At 42.5% G+C, this 17876-nt stretch overlaps 2 protein-coding genes across 2 annotated transcripts; one reads left to right on the top strand and one right to left on the bottom strand.

Annotated features, from left to right (window-relative positions):
* Positions 1-35: 35 nt before the first annotated feature.
* On the bottom strand, positions 36-9216 carry LOC135500439 (ATP-dependent RNA helicase DHX8-like). Its single transcript, XM_064791912.1, has 18 exons — positions 9124-9216; positions 8519-8706; positions 8123-8302; positions 7806-7936; positions 6979-7492; positions 6655-6765; positions 6154-6543; positions 5781-5928; positions 5262-5443; positions 4792-4986; positions 4329-4601; positions 3865-3988; positions 3366-3688; positions 2830-3123; positions 2463-2591; positions 1888-2084; positions 1462-1641; positions 36-1287 (listed from the first exon to the last, which is right to left on the bottom strand). The coding sequence occupies exons 2-18, from the start codon at positions 8696-8698 to the stop codon at positions 1050-1052; spliced, it is 3789 nt and encodes a 1262-aa protein (XP_064647982.1). The 5' UTR covers positions 8699-8706; positions 9124-9216; the 3' UTR covers positions 36-1049.
* Positions 9217-9449: 233 nt separating this feature from the next.
* Positions 9450-17858, top strand: LOC135500400 (calpain-7-like). The gene is made up of 18 exons (XM_064791850.1): positions 9450-9561; positions 10162-10322; positions 10689-10797; positions 10944-11113; positions 11242-11309; positions 11634-11867; positions 12219-12305; positions 12439-12565; positions 12949-13128; positions 13607-13753; positions 13920-14147; positions 14316-14460; positions 14659-14758; positions 15205-15413; positions 15661-15875; positions 16308-16447; positions 16639-16731; positions 16994-17858. The coding sequence occupies exons 2-18, from the start codon at positions 10218-10220 to the stop codon at positions 17136-17138; spliced, it is 2502 nt and encodes an 833-aa protein (XP_064647920.1). The 5' UTR covers positions 9450-9561; positions 10162-10217; the 3' UTR covers positions 17139-17858.
* Positions 17859-17876: the final 18 nt, after the last annotated feature.

Raw genomic sequence — 17876 nt, 5'->3', positions numbered from 1 at the left:
TGTACCCATGATATCAAATTGGTGGCAATCGGGCAAGAAGTTAAGGAATAATCACATTTTTAAGGTTTTTGGATTTTGCCCCCTGGTGGTCAAGTGGTGAATCATATTGGACCAAACTTTGGTCCCTAAGATCACCTGACTAAGGGGTAAATGTGTACCAAATTTGGTATCAATAGCCATTGCAGTTTAGAAACGTGCCATCGTTACATCCTAACGGCCAATTTACACCATTTGACCTCTGTGACCTTGAAAAGGAGGTCAAATCAAAAACCCGGAGGATATATGATGCACCTTTGCTAGAAGTACCTACCATATTTTTTTCAAAATTTCCCGACTACTATTAAGGGAGATATTGCATATTTTCACTTTTAACGTTTGGCCCCCTGGTGGCCAAACTATGAAACGAATCGGACCGAAACTTGGTCTCCAAGGTGTCATTACATAAGGGTACATGCGTACCAAGTTTCAACTCAATAGCTCTAACAGTTACGAAACGTGCCCTGCTAACGGACGACGGACGACGACGGACGACGACGACGACGACGACGACGACGACGACGGACGACGGACGCCACGGTATGGGATAAGCTCACCTCTGCTAAGAGGTGAGCTAAAAATGGTAAATGCAAGTTCTTATATAGTGGTTCATAATGTACAACATTCTCAAATGACGTCCCTGGTCTATCCTTAAACTTTTTAGCAGAACTCAGCTGAGGAGTTCAATCAGTGCTACAACCTGAGCACTTCTGACTTCAACCCATTCATACATTCGAGTGGAGATAGGTATTTAAGGCTAAGACACCTGCCTTGAGTCTCACCCCAACAGTGGGGATTGAACCCGGGACCTCATGACTGCTTGTCAGACACCCGAGCCTCTACACCACCGCGGCTCCTCAAGGCAGATGGCTTGATCATGCAGCCATTAGTATCATGGTCCATAAAATGTCCTGAGATGTGTTTTGATATTAAAATGTCACTCTCTTCACAGAGAACATGTACTGATCAGAGGCAAATATTCCATCGAAAACACCATAGTCAACAGAACGTCTTCAGAATGTGACTTTCGTGTGAACTTTCTTGAAAGCTCGAGATATACGCCAGGAATTCGGTTCTTCATATTTGTTGTATAATGGTTCGATCTTCTGTTGTTTCTTCTGTTTCGAGAGGCGCGTTGGATCAGAAAATTTGAAGAATTTTGGGGCGAATTCGACCATCCATTTTGGATCTATTGTGGTACATTCTCTCATGTATTCCTTGGTGGTGAGTACGAGTTCATGGTAAACAACCCTGGAATAAAAGAATGGATGGAAGGATCAGAGTTGATGACAAATTGAAGGGGTCAAGAGACCACAAGCTGATGCAAATGTGAGATTTACTCAGCTTTGTCAGACTAAAACCACCATTCCTTGTTTTTGGTGCCTATGCCAGTGGAGGCAAGAGACCCAACCAAGGCCTACTTACCATTCAGGCTGTCTGTTGAAGAGGGAACTTGATGGATGGATATAGACCACCTGGCTGTCTACGATCGTCCTGTAACCTTCCTGGGGGTCCTTCTTAGCCGCGTTACGGAAGAATCCACTGAGAATGGCCTTCTGGACTCGAGCGGTGTTCTTACCGCAGGACACAACATCCAACTTGTGCCTGAAGTGAAACGATACATTTTAAGTTTAACACAATTTTCAAGATAGATGAATACAAATGGAGATAAGTGTGGTTCTTTGTACCTGGTGCCTGTGCAAGGGCATATAAAGACACCATTAGACTGAGACTCAAAGTAGCCACAGGTAGATGCCTTCCCTGGCTGCAGAAATAGCGTCTATTGGCACTTAAACATAAACAAATGCTCACAAGAGCAGACAGGGATGAAGAATGAAAAGTTTTACTCACCTATCCATCATGCCTAACATCTGTTTCCTGACGTCCTGCGCCCGTTTCAACGTTCGAATCTGCACGAAGTTTTCATAGCACCATGGAGCGGAGAATTTGTTATTTTTCCACGAGTTATAAACGGAAAGGAGTGTCAGATGATCCCCCTCGGCCTGGTGGAACTTGGCCTTCCTGGAGTCTGCCAAGTCTTGCTTGTCCTGTAAAGATGAAATAATAATATCTGTCTCGAGGTTTATCCAACTGCTTCCTACAAATGCAGCAAAAAGATCAAGAAAAAGCCACTCACCACACCATATCAGTTTCTAAGGGCAGAACATTGAGGGAACAGGAGTGTCAAAAAGGGACAAAATAACCTCCAGCCAAAGATATGCAGAGTTGATGACTGCGTGCCACCAAGAAGTTTTTTGATCAGCTCATGTAAGTGTTGGAAACTGTACATGTAAGTGTTGGAAACTGTATATGTAAGTGTTGGAAACTGTACATGTAAGTGTTGGAAACTGTACATGTAAGTGTTGAGACAGTTGTTGCTTTTTGAGGAGTGGAGAGGGGCACTTTGAGTGTTGTATATAGCCTACCTTAGGCCTGTAGAAGACGTTCTGTACTGATAACATGGAGACCACAGTGAGGACTTCATCGCTGCAGGCCAACTGTACGGACATGATCAACATCTTGGAGAGCTGGGGGTCCAGGGGGAACTCGGCCATCTGAAAGAGGCGGGAAAGTTAAAATCATTTAACAGCTCAATTTTTTAAGTATTCGAATTCTCTCTGTAACGTTTCTCTTATAAGTCATTGAATTCTTTATCTGCAAGAAATCTCTCACTGTAATGTGTCACTGTGTTGTAGCATAATGCTTAATCACCACTGATCGGAAGATTGACAGTCGGTAGATGAATAATCAAATCTATCACCCTTGAGAATCAAACAATTTAAGCCAACTCACTCGTCTCCCAAGCCTGGTCAATAGACCTTCATCGTCCAGCGCACTGAGCGCGTGAAGCTGCTCCATAGCTGATATCAACGTCTGCATCGGAGGCGCATCCATAAAATCGAACGACAACAAATCGTTTATTCCCATGGCTTTGAGTGACAGCACAGTCGGGGCAAGATTGGTTCGCTGGATCTCCGGCACGGCCGTTTTCAACATCTCGTCTCTGTAGGCCCGCTCAGTGTAGAGGCGGTAACATTTTCCCGGGCCTGTCCTACCGGCACGACCGGAGCGCTGCTTAGCTTGGGCCTGGAGTTATAAGGAGATAGTTCAGCATAAAATATATTATTGGTGTGAAATTATATCATCAGAGCGAATATTTCAACCCGAAGTAAGGAGTCAATAAAAAATTAAGTTATGCATATGGCCCAAGTCTTGGCTAAGAAGCCAAATATAATGATGATGATAGTTAGAAAGAATGCACTTTCGTTGAAACAATTCCTGGAATTGGTGCACCCTTTCAAACCTCGGAACAATAACAAGTTCCTCACCTGTGAAATGGGAGTGACAATCAGCTGATCCATCCCAGTTTTGGAATTATACACTTTCTGTTTGACAAAGCCGGGGTCGACAACGTAAAAGATACCGTCGATTGTCAGCGATGTCTCAGCAATGTTCGTCGCAATCACAACCTTTCGGGATCCTGGAGGAGCTGGCTCGAAAATTCTCGTTTGCATCTCGCTGGGCAGAGCACTGTATACGGGCAAGATGATGAGGTCGGGCACCTCAGGCCCAAGCGCTTTCATTCTCTCGTACAGAATCTCGCAAGCGCTGTCGATTTCCTCCTGACCAGTCAAAAACAGTAGGATGTCACCTGTGCGAAAGAGTAGGAAAGATATTTTCCTAGTGAGATTGGATTTGAAAATATTGCATCAATGTACCAATCATGAACAGGTTTTCGTCAGCCAAAACATTTTCAGTCATCCTCCAAGTTGAAGTTGGAGTGGGAGTCCTAATGGTGCACAATCTCTGTTATGTTTATTAACTTACCTGGTGGTTCTGTCAGATGTATCTGCATGACTGTAATCATGGAAGCATCCAGATAATCAGTCTCTGCTTCCTTTGTATACAGGATCTCCACTGGGTACGTGCGGCCGGGTATCGTGAAAATAGGCTGCAATGCAATTGAGACAATAATAGGTGGACATAAATCTTGATTACAACTGACAATTGGTATTTCATATCGTACAGTATACTCTTTCCAAATGAATTGTTTATTCGCATGTTTTTTCAAAATTCATTGAAAATCGAGGGTTCTGACATCTGACATCTAACACAGATACATCACTTGTGACCATAGGCAAGACACTTTACCTCGATTTCAATGTCCTGAGATTCCTGTGGCTATGCTGGGCAAGCGGTGCTCATCTGAAAAGAGGCAGATTAGTGCCCAACCGTAGTAAAATGCAATAAACGCTCACTTTAACTGAACACAGAGACAACAGAACGCTTACCGCTTCGAAGAAATACTGTGAAAATTTGACAGCATCAAGTGTAGCAGACGTCACAATAAGTTTCATGTCTTTCCTCTTGACAATTGCTTTCTTCAGCAGCCCGAACAAGACGTCTGTGTGTATCGTACGCTCGTGGGCCTCGTCCAACATGATGATGCTATAGTTGGTGAGATCAGGGTCCAGGAGACATTCTCGGAGTAATAGACCCTCCGTCATGTATTTGATGACCGTTTCCGCACTTGTGCAGTCTTCGAAACGCATGGCGTAGCCGACCTGAAGCAGAGAAGTTGAATATGATGATCATCAAGATTAAATTAACTAGCTTATCTTGTTCTTTTACTTTTTATCATCTTATCAAATCACTGACAATAGTCTTTCAAATCAAGCCCTTTTTAGGAAAAGGAAAAAGGGAATCCTCCAAAAATCTGATATATCTCATCCCTGTAACTGTAAATTGTCTCACCTCTTGCCCTAATCGACAACCAAACTCTTCAGACACTCTCTTAGCAACCGACATAGCGGCCACACGACGCGGCTGGGTACACCCAATCTTTCCCTTTACCACGTAGCCAGCCTCGGCAAGATACTGGGTCATCTGCGTCGTCTTTCCCGAGCCCGTCTCTCCGATGACAATAAGGATCTGATTGTCATGGACAGCCTGAAATATTGGGGGATAAATGATTTGTGTTTCTTCAAGAAATTTGGAATGGCAGAGATTTGGAAAATTAGCGAAGAAATGGGCAAGGGGAACTGAGAAAAGGGGCTAGGTTAGCACCATAGTTGTTTTGAAGAAAGGCTGGGAGCACGTTTAGGGGGCAGGGTGCTGTGCCCTTCCATTTTTACCTGGCAGAAACACTATTCATAAGAGAGCTCAGACACAAACTGATCTCTGTAGTAAGTCATCATCATCACCATTATTACTGGCGTCCTCACCTTAACTAGTTGGTCCTTGAGTTTATAGATTGGTAAACTCTGCCTCTGTTCCAGCAGTGACTTAGTCTCTTTCTTGCCGTACGAGGCCTTTGAGCCCCCAGTGATGTGTTTTTTCCATTCAGGCATATCTGTCGTCTGCCCACCCATACCGCGTACGCTCGATGCTAGCTTACGTCCATCCTCTGCATGGCAAAAAGACAAGAGATTGACATCGAAGGTGTTTGTGTCTGTACATGTATTTTTGATTTTAGCATATTCCAAGGGGATTCAGATAAACTATCGAACGATTAACGATGTGGGCTGGCCCTCAGAGTAATCTGAATGATAGGGAGTTTAACATCAAAGGTGATAGGATCGACACCGAGTCTAGCAGGATCGATGTGAGTTTAGACTGGATATTGGTGGCAAATTGGGGTTAGTGGTGGAAGTAAACAAGTCTTTAAACAGGATTTTTCAGTCCATTGATAGAATTTCCCCTGCAAAAACAAGTTATAACCCCTCAGTTAACGGATAACTTACCATCAGGCATGGGGTCAATCCAATGTTTATTTAGACCGACTGGTACGGCATCCATCTCAGCCTCCCTGGCTACCTGCTTCATCTCTCGCCGTTCCTTCTGCAGGGCTGATTGCATCATGGCCGACTGCGAAAGTGAGCCATCAGGGTTCTGGAAAAGATCAAACAAACAATGATAAACAAACTGTAAACGTCAATATCTGCAAGAGATACTTAAACTGTAGAGTAGACTACATGTAGTAAAGACTACGTAGTTCTGAAGACTTGGGTGACATATTTACATCATTGATGCGTCATGAGCGATGTGATCAGACCTGGTCTGGTTTGGTACCATGTAACGACCCTACTGGCATCATTTTTGACCGATATCACATACCTTTACAATTTTCACCGGGCTGAGATCGAGCAAGCTCTGTCGGCCGTAGCCCTTGAGGAAGGGTGCCTCCTCTTCCACCAACTCCACTTCAACATCCTCATCCGAATCATCCTCCTTTGGCAACAAACCATTCTCTTCATCAAAGTCGGGCAATTCCGACTTGTCGATTACGTTCGCCGCAATCATCTGTTTAATTTCCCATTTTTCCGGCGACGAGATCCGTTGTACTTTCCGCCGTTCTCGATCGATGTCCATTTCTGGCAGTCTGACAAGCGGCAGCGTCGAGGGGCGGTCGGGATTCCTGGCGACAATGTCGTCCGATTCTCCACCGCCTGTGAGTCGTTGTGTCCGCTGTGGGTTGATGTCTTCACCGGTGTCTTGATCAACGTCCTGTGAAATAAAACATAATCTTTCAAAACTGTGAGAATTGGACCAATTCCTCAATCAACCAATATACACTTGAATACACTGCTGGCAATGGAAAGAAGTGTTATAATTTACCTTCATAGAAAGACTGGTTTTCTGTCCTGTGAACGTTAGCACCTTAACCTTGACCTTTTGACCTTTCTGAACAACTTCTGAAACACTTGTGACCCTGCCTTCTTTTCGTAACTGCAAAACAAAGATTTAACAATATTTAGTCTGTAACAAAACCTCTAACTGTCAATATGCATGCTAATGTAAACATGACTATAATATGATGAGTGAGGCACTTAGAGACTCTTGTATGTACAGCATAAAGATCGTCAAGCGAACTTAGATTTGTTTCATTTAATTTTGACATAGCCTGCTGATTTTATGCCGATGACGATCAATCTCACTTACCTCTGAAATATGTACAAGTCCCTCCCACCTCTTCTTTAAACCCTCCAGCTGCACAAAGCATCCAAACTGCATGATACTTGTAACTTTCCCATCGTAAATAGCTGTAACTTCTGGCTCAGTCGCCAACTCGACACCACCCCCATGATCTGAATCGCGCCTCTTTCTACCCGAGTCTCTATCTTTGTGACCCCTCCTATCCCGATCACGAGATCTACTCCTCCTGTTTCGCTCCCGAGAACGACTCCGTCTAGATCTGTCCCTAGAACGACTCCTGCGGTCTCTCGAGTCACTCCGATATCTGTCTCTTGAGTCGCTCCGCCTTTTCCTATCCCGAGAATCACCCCTCCTGTGTCTGTCCCTGCGACCTCTATCCCGCGACCGACTTCTGCGATCCCGCGACCTACTCCTAGAACGTCCTCTCCTCCTGTCCCTATCTCTGCTGCGACTTCTACTACGGTTGCGTCTTTTTTTGTCCCGATCCCGATCTTTTTTATCTGACGATGATTTCTTTGGACTGTAAGTAAACAAAACAACGATATAATTTCAAAGAGGATGCAGGCACAGCTGTTCAAGGCCAATGATGTTTCAGGTTACTGAAAGCATAGCTAGGTTTTCAGCTAACAGTTATTAGCATGTAATGATTGCAATGTCATGCGGCAGAGGCAAGGTAGTTACAACCCTAAGTTAGACACTTTTTGAGTCCTAGACTGCCTGTGCTGTTTCTGATGGCATAATCAGTGTCAGGCCGATTATACATCGAGGAGAAACAATCAAACTGATTTCTCTACACCTTCAAAAAAGCATGAAGTGTTTATGTGAAAACTTACTCTTTTTCTTGCTTGAATAAAGCTTCTAATTCACCCAACATTGATGCTGCCACCTGTAGATCAGAACCACCCTCCTTGGGTTCTTCCTTGACTTCAACATCATCTGCTTTGAGTTCGTCTTGAAGCATAGTCTGGAAACAAAGGAGAAAAGGTCAAGGGACTGCCACGTTTCTTTTTCAGCAATGATTCTCAGCTAAACACAATCAAATGGTAATCATTCACCTTTTCAGAAAGCAGGTACCAGTATGGTCTGTGATTTTTCTAATAATTAGGCTGGGAATGCATCCCTGAATTGAACAGAATGCCAATGAACTTACCCTGACAGTGGGATCATCAGGGATTGCCAGACCTGGGAACAAATGCCTCTTCATTTCCTTATCATTGTCAGCTTTCTCAAACTCATCGTCTGACCCATCTGTATCCTTCTTCTTTTGTTTCTTTGGCTTTTTTGGAGCCATTTTCTGGATTAACCTCAACAGGTTTGCAATTAGGGAATCCTGTAAAAAGATTTTAGATAAAACATAAAAACAACTTTGGATAGTTCAAGTGTTTAGCAACTCAGAATCCAGCTTGCAATTTAACTCTCATTTCCATGCCCTATTTGGATTGTGATTCCTCAGCCTCTCTAAAACATGCCGAATGCACTCAGGAAACCTTAGTTTGACCCAAGTGCTATTTACAAGATGACGACACTTTATGAACCTCCTTCTTACCGCAAATTCCGCCTCATTGTCCAACAGCGCCTTCTTGAATGTCTCAAAAGTGTTATGCTTCGCCGCTAAATCAATGACGAATTCCGCCAGATCCTTGTCATTCAGGCCCAAGTGGTTGTCGAGTTCAGTGCAAACTTTCGAGACCAGTGACAAGTGTTCCAATTGCTGGAACTCATCCATGATGGACTCTGAAAAGATCAGGGCGGGTTAGCCTGGAATGTGGACATGGTGGAGACTCTTTCAATGGATTTAACCATACATGAATGAAGTCATAAGCAGTCATCAGGCCTACCCCTTCTTGGCCTTAAGTTACTGACATGCTCACACTTGGGTAAGGAGGTATCATAATCATATGTGGTACAGGACTTGGTATGGACTCGCCAATGCCCTGGACAACATGTGATTGTCACATCAACAAACGATCCTGTGCATAGGCAGACTTTTAAGAAGACATTATGCACATGTACATTTTGTACAGCCAAGACAAGAGGAGAGAGGACTCCCCAGTTCAACCTCAAATTTCGGTCGCCAAATTCATATATCAACGACTTCAGGCAATTTTGTACGGTTTTATTTGGTTAAGATAACTGATGCACGTGACTTACATCGTCTTTACTGTCTTTGATCGAGAGAAAATGAACAAAAATAGGACATCAACAAACAAATTTTATGAGAAAGCGTTTTGACATCGTCTTTCGTAGTTTCGATAGGTGGCGACACCATGCGGTGATTTATGCTAAATTGACACTTTGACGAGTTATCGAGCGGCTAAAGTAACCTAAATGTGATCGATCATACAATATATTGAATCTATAGACAATCCTTTAGTAGTATTGGGTACAATTTATGTGAAAGCTATTGCGAATAAGGCGTATTTCGTGATTTATGGGGAGGTTCTTTCAATTTTAGTTCTATTTTTCGGCGTTAGGTGGCCTAAATCAAAATGGTGAACATGTTGAGAAAATGGGAAAATCCCACCAATAAAACCTCCGAAACCTGAAATATCAGTGGCAAGAATACTTGATCCTTCGTTCATTATATAGGTAAGGTATTTTTTTACTGTAAGGTACTCTCTCATTTCTATGTTGCATGCCATAGAGGATCAAATATTGAGGTTGAAAGTTGAAAAAACACAAACGTTTCGAAATCGACTGAACTTGAAACTTCATCAGGAAGTGAAAAAATAATAATTGTAGACTAATGATTGGAAAGTCTTCCAACCAAATTCATCCTTTCAATTGTGCCACACACTCTTTGCGTCCACTCCTGCCGCTGGGCACTTCTAATCTGATGCAGTGGCGGAGTATCACGACAATAGGCCCCTTTGTCTATTGGCATTGCCTATTGGCCTACAGGGAAGTTGTAGGCCAGCCCACACCACTCACCAACTGCCACAGTTATCAGTGTGGATGGAGGGAAATGCACCTTACCAAGTTGAACCATAGAGAGCTGCCAGAGTATCTGGCTCTGGCAGCAGTCTGCAGAACTTGTCCCTCGACTGGCTCCAGCTCAGCCTGCAAGATTGACTTGAGTAAGTCTAGTGTCTCGACAGTAAGTCTAGTGTTTCATAGCTGAGATTACAATGTCGATGAGTCAATTATTGTATTGCCCTTGTTGTAAATTAACTGAGTGTCTTTTTTCAGGTTGCACAAGAAATTCAAGTCCTCTTAACTGGTAACTGGTACATTTGTGCATCAGTATGGCAGATGCAAGTGCCCTTGAGCAGGACGGGATGTCCTTTGCTCAATCCGCAGTGTCCTTCGATAAATTGGGCGAAATCAACACTGCAATATTCTATTACACAGTAAGAATCTGAATCTCTTTAGAATTGTTTTTTCCTGATAAAGCCAGCCTGTCGAGGATAGATCTCACTCAGCAAATTCAGAACCCCACAACTGATATGGGGCCTACATTTATTAAGTCAGTAATGCTATCACTAATCCTTGAGTAAAGGCAGGAGAAAAAGTAGTTGGTTGTGTCGAGAGCATGACCTCATTGAAAACATAACAATTTAGGATTCTTCACATTTATTCTTGTCGTTCATTTGACCGCGGGTCAAGGCAAGAAATAGTGTTTTTCTGACTGGCTGAAACAAACTGCAGGTTCCCCGTATTTGTTGACAATTCATGCTGATGTGTTTCAGTTGTCATCCGATCTTTCTTGTTTTCAGGAAGCTGCTCAAGCATTGCTGTCTGCTTCAATGGCTGGATCCCAAATACCTGGGATTGTGGATAAGGCAAATGAATACATTTTGAGGGCAGAGCAGCTAAAGAAAGCCAGTAAGTTTGCCTATTGTTGAATTCTAGCATGGGTTGACTGCAATGTAGCACTGTTTTGCATAAGTAGCTTTTGCACAAGTTGATGAATGGCGTATAAGAAATGAATTAAAAAAGATAATAGCACTAAAAGCATTACTTCTCTTTAGGACTAGAAAACCAACAATTTCGACAACAAACTGTGGCAAAGACCCCAGAACAACACAACAAGGAAAGGGCCGAGTTCTTACTGAGACAAGCCTTTGATGAGGATGAGAATGGGAATGACAAAGAGGCTCTGGAACTATACTCTCAGGCTGTCGAACTGTTACTTAGCGTTGTAAGTACGAACATTCCTCTTCTTTTGTGTCCAGTTTCTATTTGATGGTGTTTCAGTCATGTAGATGACGAATGTGGTGGCTTGTTTTGTTCATTCTTTGCCACTCAAAGTCTTCGGTTTTATTTCAGAAACAGGCAACTCAAGATAAAACATTGGAAGCGAAGGTTGTGAAGTTGGCGACCCAAGCTCTAGACAGGTTAGTTCTGCACACTGAGAAAATGTAGAACCACATAAACTTTCTATGATTTGACAAGTAGTTTATTTTCTTCAAAATTTGTTCAGTTGAAAATTTACTCTGGACGCCAGGACTTTGTCTGAGATTGCAATTACAGTAGAACCTCTCTATTCAAGATCATTTTAGAATGACTTTGTTTTATTTTTCAGAGCTGAAGAGAAAATTTAAAACCACATAAATTTCTATGATTTGACAAGTAGTTCATTTTCTTCAAAATGTTTTGGTTGAAAATTTACTCCGGACGCCAGGACTTCGTCTGAGATTGTAATTACATTTATTTTTTAGAGCTGAAGACCTGAAAAAGAAGAAGACGGCAAATCAATCACAGCCCGCCCCTCCTCCGCCAATTCAACCACCTGCAAAAGTAAAGGTGGCACCACGTCCACTGGGCTTCAATCTTTTCGATGACGATGAAAAGCCAGCGCCGCGGAGGAGTCCAATGCCCAGCCCGAGTGTTCAGCATAAAGCGCCCCCCGGTGGTGGGGGCTCATACACAAAAGAAGAAATCAAGGTTCTCAGGTTAGTTCTTTCTTGATAGAACCTTGATAGAACCTCTCTATAGTAGAACCTCTCTATTAAGGACACCTTGGGACTGACAAGTGCTGTCCTTAATAGAGAGGTGTCCTGATTAGAGAGGTCAAATTGAATGGAAAAAAACAATTTGGGACCAAAACTAGTGTCCTTAATAGAGAGGTTGTCCTTAACAGAGAGGTGTCCACTAAGGGAGGTTCCACTGTAGTAAGATTTTAGTACTTCACAATGATTGTTCCTGTTATGTAGGCCAGCCTAGGCATCCTAATTCAGCCATCGAGGAGTAAGCACTGTGTTTGCCCACAGATTTTCTAATATCAATACATTCATACTTTTCAGAACTACATCATTCATCAACGGCCGAGAATATGTTCCTTTCATGTCAGTGGATATGAAGGAAAAGTTTGGATATCCTGTGCCATTTACGTAAGTCTGTGATCTTTAAAAATGCCGTTGTTTAAAGTCAAGTATGATGTTGTTAAATTTTCGAATAGGGCATGTTACAGCATTGCAGAGCTTTGGGTTTAAAGTGTTAAATAACCTCCTGTTCTTCTTGCAGGGACAAAAGTGGGTTGCTAGCACTTGCTCCGAAACAGAAAAACCATTTTAAGGCTTTCGTTCGTCCAGATGAAATCTTCGAGGAGCCAAAAATGATATATGCCGTGTCAAGTTTTTCTATAAAACAGGTATTTAATCAATCAATCAATCAATCATCTGAAAAGTTCAAAGGCCACTGGCCTGTTCGCCTTTGAATTGCCTCATAATATTCATCATGGCGGCGTTGTGTTTTAAAGAGTCAGGAATTTCAGTTCCTTGAAAGCCACACCAGTTCTTCCTGACATACAATACTAGGTTCTCCCTGGGAACGAACCCAGGCCCTTTTTAAATTGCGTGGTAGCCAGCAGTGTTAACCACAAGGCTATGAGCCCTTTACCACTGCTTGAAATTGGGCCTAGAATATTCACTACAGTAGTTTGACAAAATATGCAAATGGGAAAAAGATTAGTGGTAGCCCTGACAGGCCAATCCCCTTTCCTTTCTTGATATCGATGCTCGTAATTTGTTTCAGACGTTAATCTCCGACTGTTCATTCGTGGCCTCCCTGGCCATATCGGCACAATACGAGAGAAGATTCAAACGCAAGTTGATCACGAGTATTATCTACCCGCAGAACCGACAGGGTGACCCGGTGTACAATCCGTGTGGAAAATACATGGTCAAACTGAACCTTAATGGTGTATTGAGAAAGGTGAGCTCTGTTTCTTTCCCTGTTACGTTCAATGCCTGGTGATGTCAATGAAGTTTGTAATTTACTCCAATTGTATCTCTACAGGTACCATAAGGGCTTAGTGACTCCGTCTTCGGCCAGAGGTGGAGTCCACACAAGCTACTCATGTTTCTCCCTTGTTGGGGTCTCTGGCTTGCCCTGGCATAGACACCAGAAACAAGAAACCTCAAGTTTACATCTCACTTGAAAGACTGTGAGGTGCCTACAATTTTAGTTCCTTGAAATCCTTGCCGGTTCATCCAGAAATACAATCCTGGGTTCTCTTGGGTAGAACCAGGGCCATCATGCGTGGTAGCCAGCAGTTGGCTTGGCTATGAGGCTCCTGAAGTATGTCCTATCTCAGAATTCTAAACAAACCACTTGGGTTAAACCTTTAATTTCCCAGTGCCAGAAAAGTATATACTTCTGAGTATGTATCTTTATCTCTCTTTCTGTGCAGGTGATAATTGACGACTACCTGCCTGTCGATTCCCGTGGTGAACTCCTCTGCTCGTTCTCTAACAACAAGAATGAACTCTGGGTCTCTCTGCTGGAGAAAGCTTACATGAAAGTGATGGGTGGTTACGATTTCCCTGGATCAAATTCAGTAAGTTCTTTGGATGATACAATTGAACCTCCCTTAGTGAACACCTGTCTTATAAAGACACCCTTCTCTATTAAGGATGGTGAGTGATAACCACTTTACCCTTCGTTAATTCGTTAATTGTTGGACCATAAAATGTGCTCTCTATCATATTCTTCAATAATTTCAGAATATAGATCTTCACGCCTTGACCGGGTGGATCCCAGAAAGGGTGGCAATACGAGTCGGGAAGGATAGCTTCGATCCGGACAAAGAGTTCAAGAAAGTCATGGACCGATTCCACAAAGGCCATTGTTTGGTTACCTTGGCAACTGGAGAATTATCAGAAGTGGATGCAGACAGAGCCGGCCTTGTTTCAACTCATGCCTATGCGTTACTAGACATCAAAATAGTCAAGGTTTGTATGCTTCGAGTCAATTTCCTTGTTTTTTCTGCCCCACAAAAAGAATTTGACCTGTTTTTCACCTTTAGGTACGCTTGGGCTGCTGACCGGTACATAAAATGACAGCTCCCCTCAGTGTAACCTAAAAAAGTATCCCCCTTTTCCCCATTTTTGTTCATCTAGGGTCAGCAGTTGATGATGTTGAAGAATCCATGGAGCCATTTGCGATGGAAAGGCAACTATTCTGAGACAGACACCGTCCACTGGACACCTGACATGCAGAAGGCTCTGAACTATGACCCAGAGAGTGCCCAAATGATAGACAATGGTAGGTAGCTCAACAACTATGATTTGGCATGTTTCTTAGCTAGCAATATTAGTTGGTGAGAAAGAGAATTATTTTGCTGTCGCACCACTGTACATTACACCCCACATGCAGAGAGCTTTGACTGTAACCAAATGGCTTGTTTTTGCTTCTCAGTTATGGAAGAGTCTTTCAAATTCTTTTATCTATGTTGTGTTTTAGGTGTATTCTGGATAGACTACAAGTCAGTTCTCCGATATTACGACGTGATGTACATCAACTGGAACCCAGATCTCTTCCCGTACACCACATGCATTCACCAGTAAGTCCATACTCGTTAGTAGCTACCATTTGGCCGTGAGAGAGTAAGATGAATTTGCTGCAGTGGCGGCCCTCTTGGGAGCTCAGAAAACAACGATTCCCTCAATTTCCATGGAGTGTGTTCTGGCTTTAAAACGGTCACTGCTAGTACTCGGTTTGAAAGAACAGAGATGCTAGGAGGATTAATCCTCGTGCAGCAAAAGCCACTGGAAGGGGTAACCAGAATGTTCTGATTGTGAGTCGTAGTCAGCTACAACCAGTACACCGCTATATTTCATCATGTTAATTTTGATAAAAATACGTCGGCATATTTTCATTTTTTCTGTCTTTCATGCATGCTTTGCTCACACATCTTACTTTCTTGGTTGTCACCAGTGATTTTAAACAATCAACTTGTTATTCATACCGCCAATTCTACCTTATTCGAACTAAAACTTTATCTTCCAGTACTTGGCCAGCCAAAAGTGGCCCGAAGAAAGATCTATACGATATCAGCGATAATCCCCAGTATCGTCTCGAAGTCAAAGCTACAGGGGCGACGCCTATCTGGATCCTACTAACCCGGCATATCACGGACAAAGACGACTTCGCTGACAACAAGGAGTTCATCACGGTAGTTGTTTACAAGACAGGAGGGAAACGTGTTTACTATCCATGTAAGTAGATATTACTGTTTCGACTGATTTAAGAAGCCTCGGTGGTGTAGTGGCTCAAGTCTCTGAATAGCCTTCATAAGGTCTGTGGTTAGTTTCAGTCATCCTGAAGAAAAAGCATTAACTGCCCATTGTGTTTTGAATCATTCCGTTCGTTATGATGAGAAAATATGAATGTTACAATAACTTTGAAAGTATTTGTTCAATTATTTAATATTTTTCATTTGTATTTTCAAATTGTGTTTTTCAGTCGACCCGCCCCCATACAAAGATGGGACACGAATCAACAGTCCGCACTACTTAGTCAAAATGGTGGAAGACGCCCCCGGTGTTTATCACTACACCCTTGTAATTTCGCAATATGAGAAGAACAATACCATTCACTACACGCTACGTGCCTACACCACTGCTGAGTTCTCCCTCACAAAAATTGCCGACCCATACATCCAGAGTTATCAGAAACAGGTACGTGTTTCAAGCATTTTGGTCAGAATCGAGTCGTTTTGAGGTATTTGTCTTTGGGTGCGCAACAGGAAGGAAGCCTCCATCCTGTACTGACTAAGTGTCCTGCACATGTAGTCTCTTTCAGTGGGCATGGAGACAATGCTGTCCAGTTCTGAAGCAAGTTCCTATTGAGTATCACTTCTGTCATTCCTAGAATGCTTGGTGCAGGATCTTAGCAACGCCGACCCTTAGCAGTAGTTTCTCACTCAGGTATGCTCCCAACTAGTTTGACGAGTGACAATGGAGCCAAGCAGAATTTGATTAAAGTTAAAGACGAGCAAATGCTTTTTTCTAAAACTCCGCGTACATTTACACTAGGTCTTTCTGTACAAAATTGAAGTAAAAGCATTCGCTAGTCTTTATTCATATCACCCATGGTCTCCATTTTCTCAGGTTACTGGTGAATGGAAAGGTGCTACTGCTGGAGGGTGTGCAAATAACACGGCCACACATAAAAAGAACCCCATGTATCAGATACAGCTGGACAACAGTACTACTGACAACCATATACTAATAGAAGTCAGGGGTCCCAAGTAAGTACTAAAAACTTTTAATAATGGGCTTTTTAGTCCTGCAAATATGAAACACTTTTTTTCAACCGTGCTTGATTGTTATTCTCAATGCCATGCCTGCTAGCTGTTGTCCTCAATAGGACTGTACACTTGTGCTTGCTATGATGTGCCAAATTATATGAAAGTTTACAGTAATGTTGAAATTTTTTCAGGGAGTACAGTGTGGGCTTTGAAGTCATCACCGTGACTGAGAACAATTCAACAGCTTCCGGTGCTTTCAAGAAAAAATCGTCAGGGGATTTCAGGTAAGCTGGCGTCTTTTCAAGTTTACAAAACTCAACTCCTCCAACAAGCTTGTACCGAACATCAAATAGAGCAGATGACATCTCTGTGGAGTACAATTCCTAGTCACGTTTTCAATGACTGATTCAGATGTATGGCTATAGAAACCAGTGACCAATGCCTAGTGAGAGTCCCGGGACTTTGTTCCCACACTACACTCTCTCCTGATGACTGTTCCCCAGATATCCCTGTCCCATTCTAAGCTTAACACTTTTACCATTTCAGGAGAGGGTTCTGCGTGCTGGCGCTGGACAACATCGCAGGGGGAGTCTACAACATCATTCCATGTACATTCTACCCAAACAAGGAAGGTCCATTCATTCTAACAGTCAGCTCAAGTGCAGAAATGGTTCTTGCTAGGTTACAATGATTCGTGGAAAAAACAGTATCGAATTTTGTTCTCTCTTTGGTGTGGTTCTCACCGAAGAGACCTTGAAATTCTCACTGTGGCTGCCCTCAGAAATCCCAAAAGCTGCAAAGCGTTTGCTGAATTTATGTGGTAAGATGGATGGACAGACTTCATCTCTGACTCGTGTTAATTTCTAACGGCCATGAGATATCCAACGAATATTCTGACAAAACTTTTTTAAGGCAGAGGTTTTAGTTCATCTTCTTCACACTACTAAAATATTCTTGGAAAAGGGATTTTCAGATTTTGCTGACAAGGTTTAGGAAAACCTCATGCCTACTTTTAGAGCTAAATGAGCCGACTACAAGTCAACTTTGGCTGTGATTAATGTGATAATAATATTTCACTGATGTCAATACTGCCCTATTGAGGCAAAGGGCATACTGTATTCCACTTGATTCCATTACATCTCCAGTATTCTCAGACTAAAGTCTTATCCAAACACATGTCAGAATGATAGGGAGATTTGGATGAAAGTGACCAAAATGTCAGTTAATGCCTTTCGCCTAAAGGGGGCAGAATACTTAAGATCATGTCCAAATTCTATGTATTTATTATCTTTTGTAATAAAATTACATAAAGTTACATAAAATTGTATATTTCTTAGTTATTTGTTTAACAAAAAATAATTTGCAAGTGTGATCAAAGCGACCTTTATCCAACATTTATATGTATGATATCATGGTAAAAGGATCAAAT

The sequence above is a fragment of the Lineus longissimus genome, chromosome 16 (assembly GCF_910592395.1).
Source record: "Lineus longissimus chromosome 16, tnLinLong1.2, whole genome shotgun sequence".
In the NCBI taxonomy this organism is placed as follows: domain Eukaryota; kingdom Metazoa; phylum Nemertea; class Pilidiophora; order Heteronemertea; family Lineidae; genus Lineus; species Lineus longissimus.
Note: the sequence above shows the minus strand (reverse complement) of the source record. Positions and strands in the feature narration are given on the sequence as shown.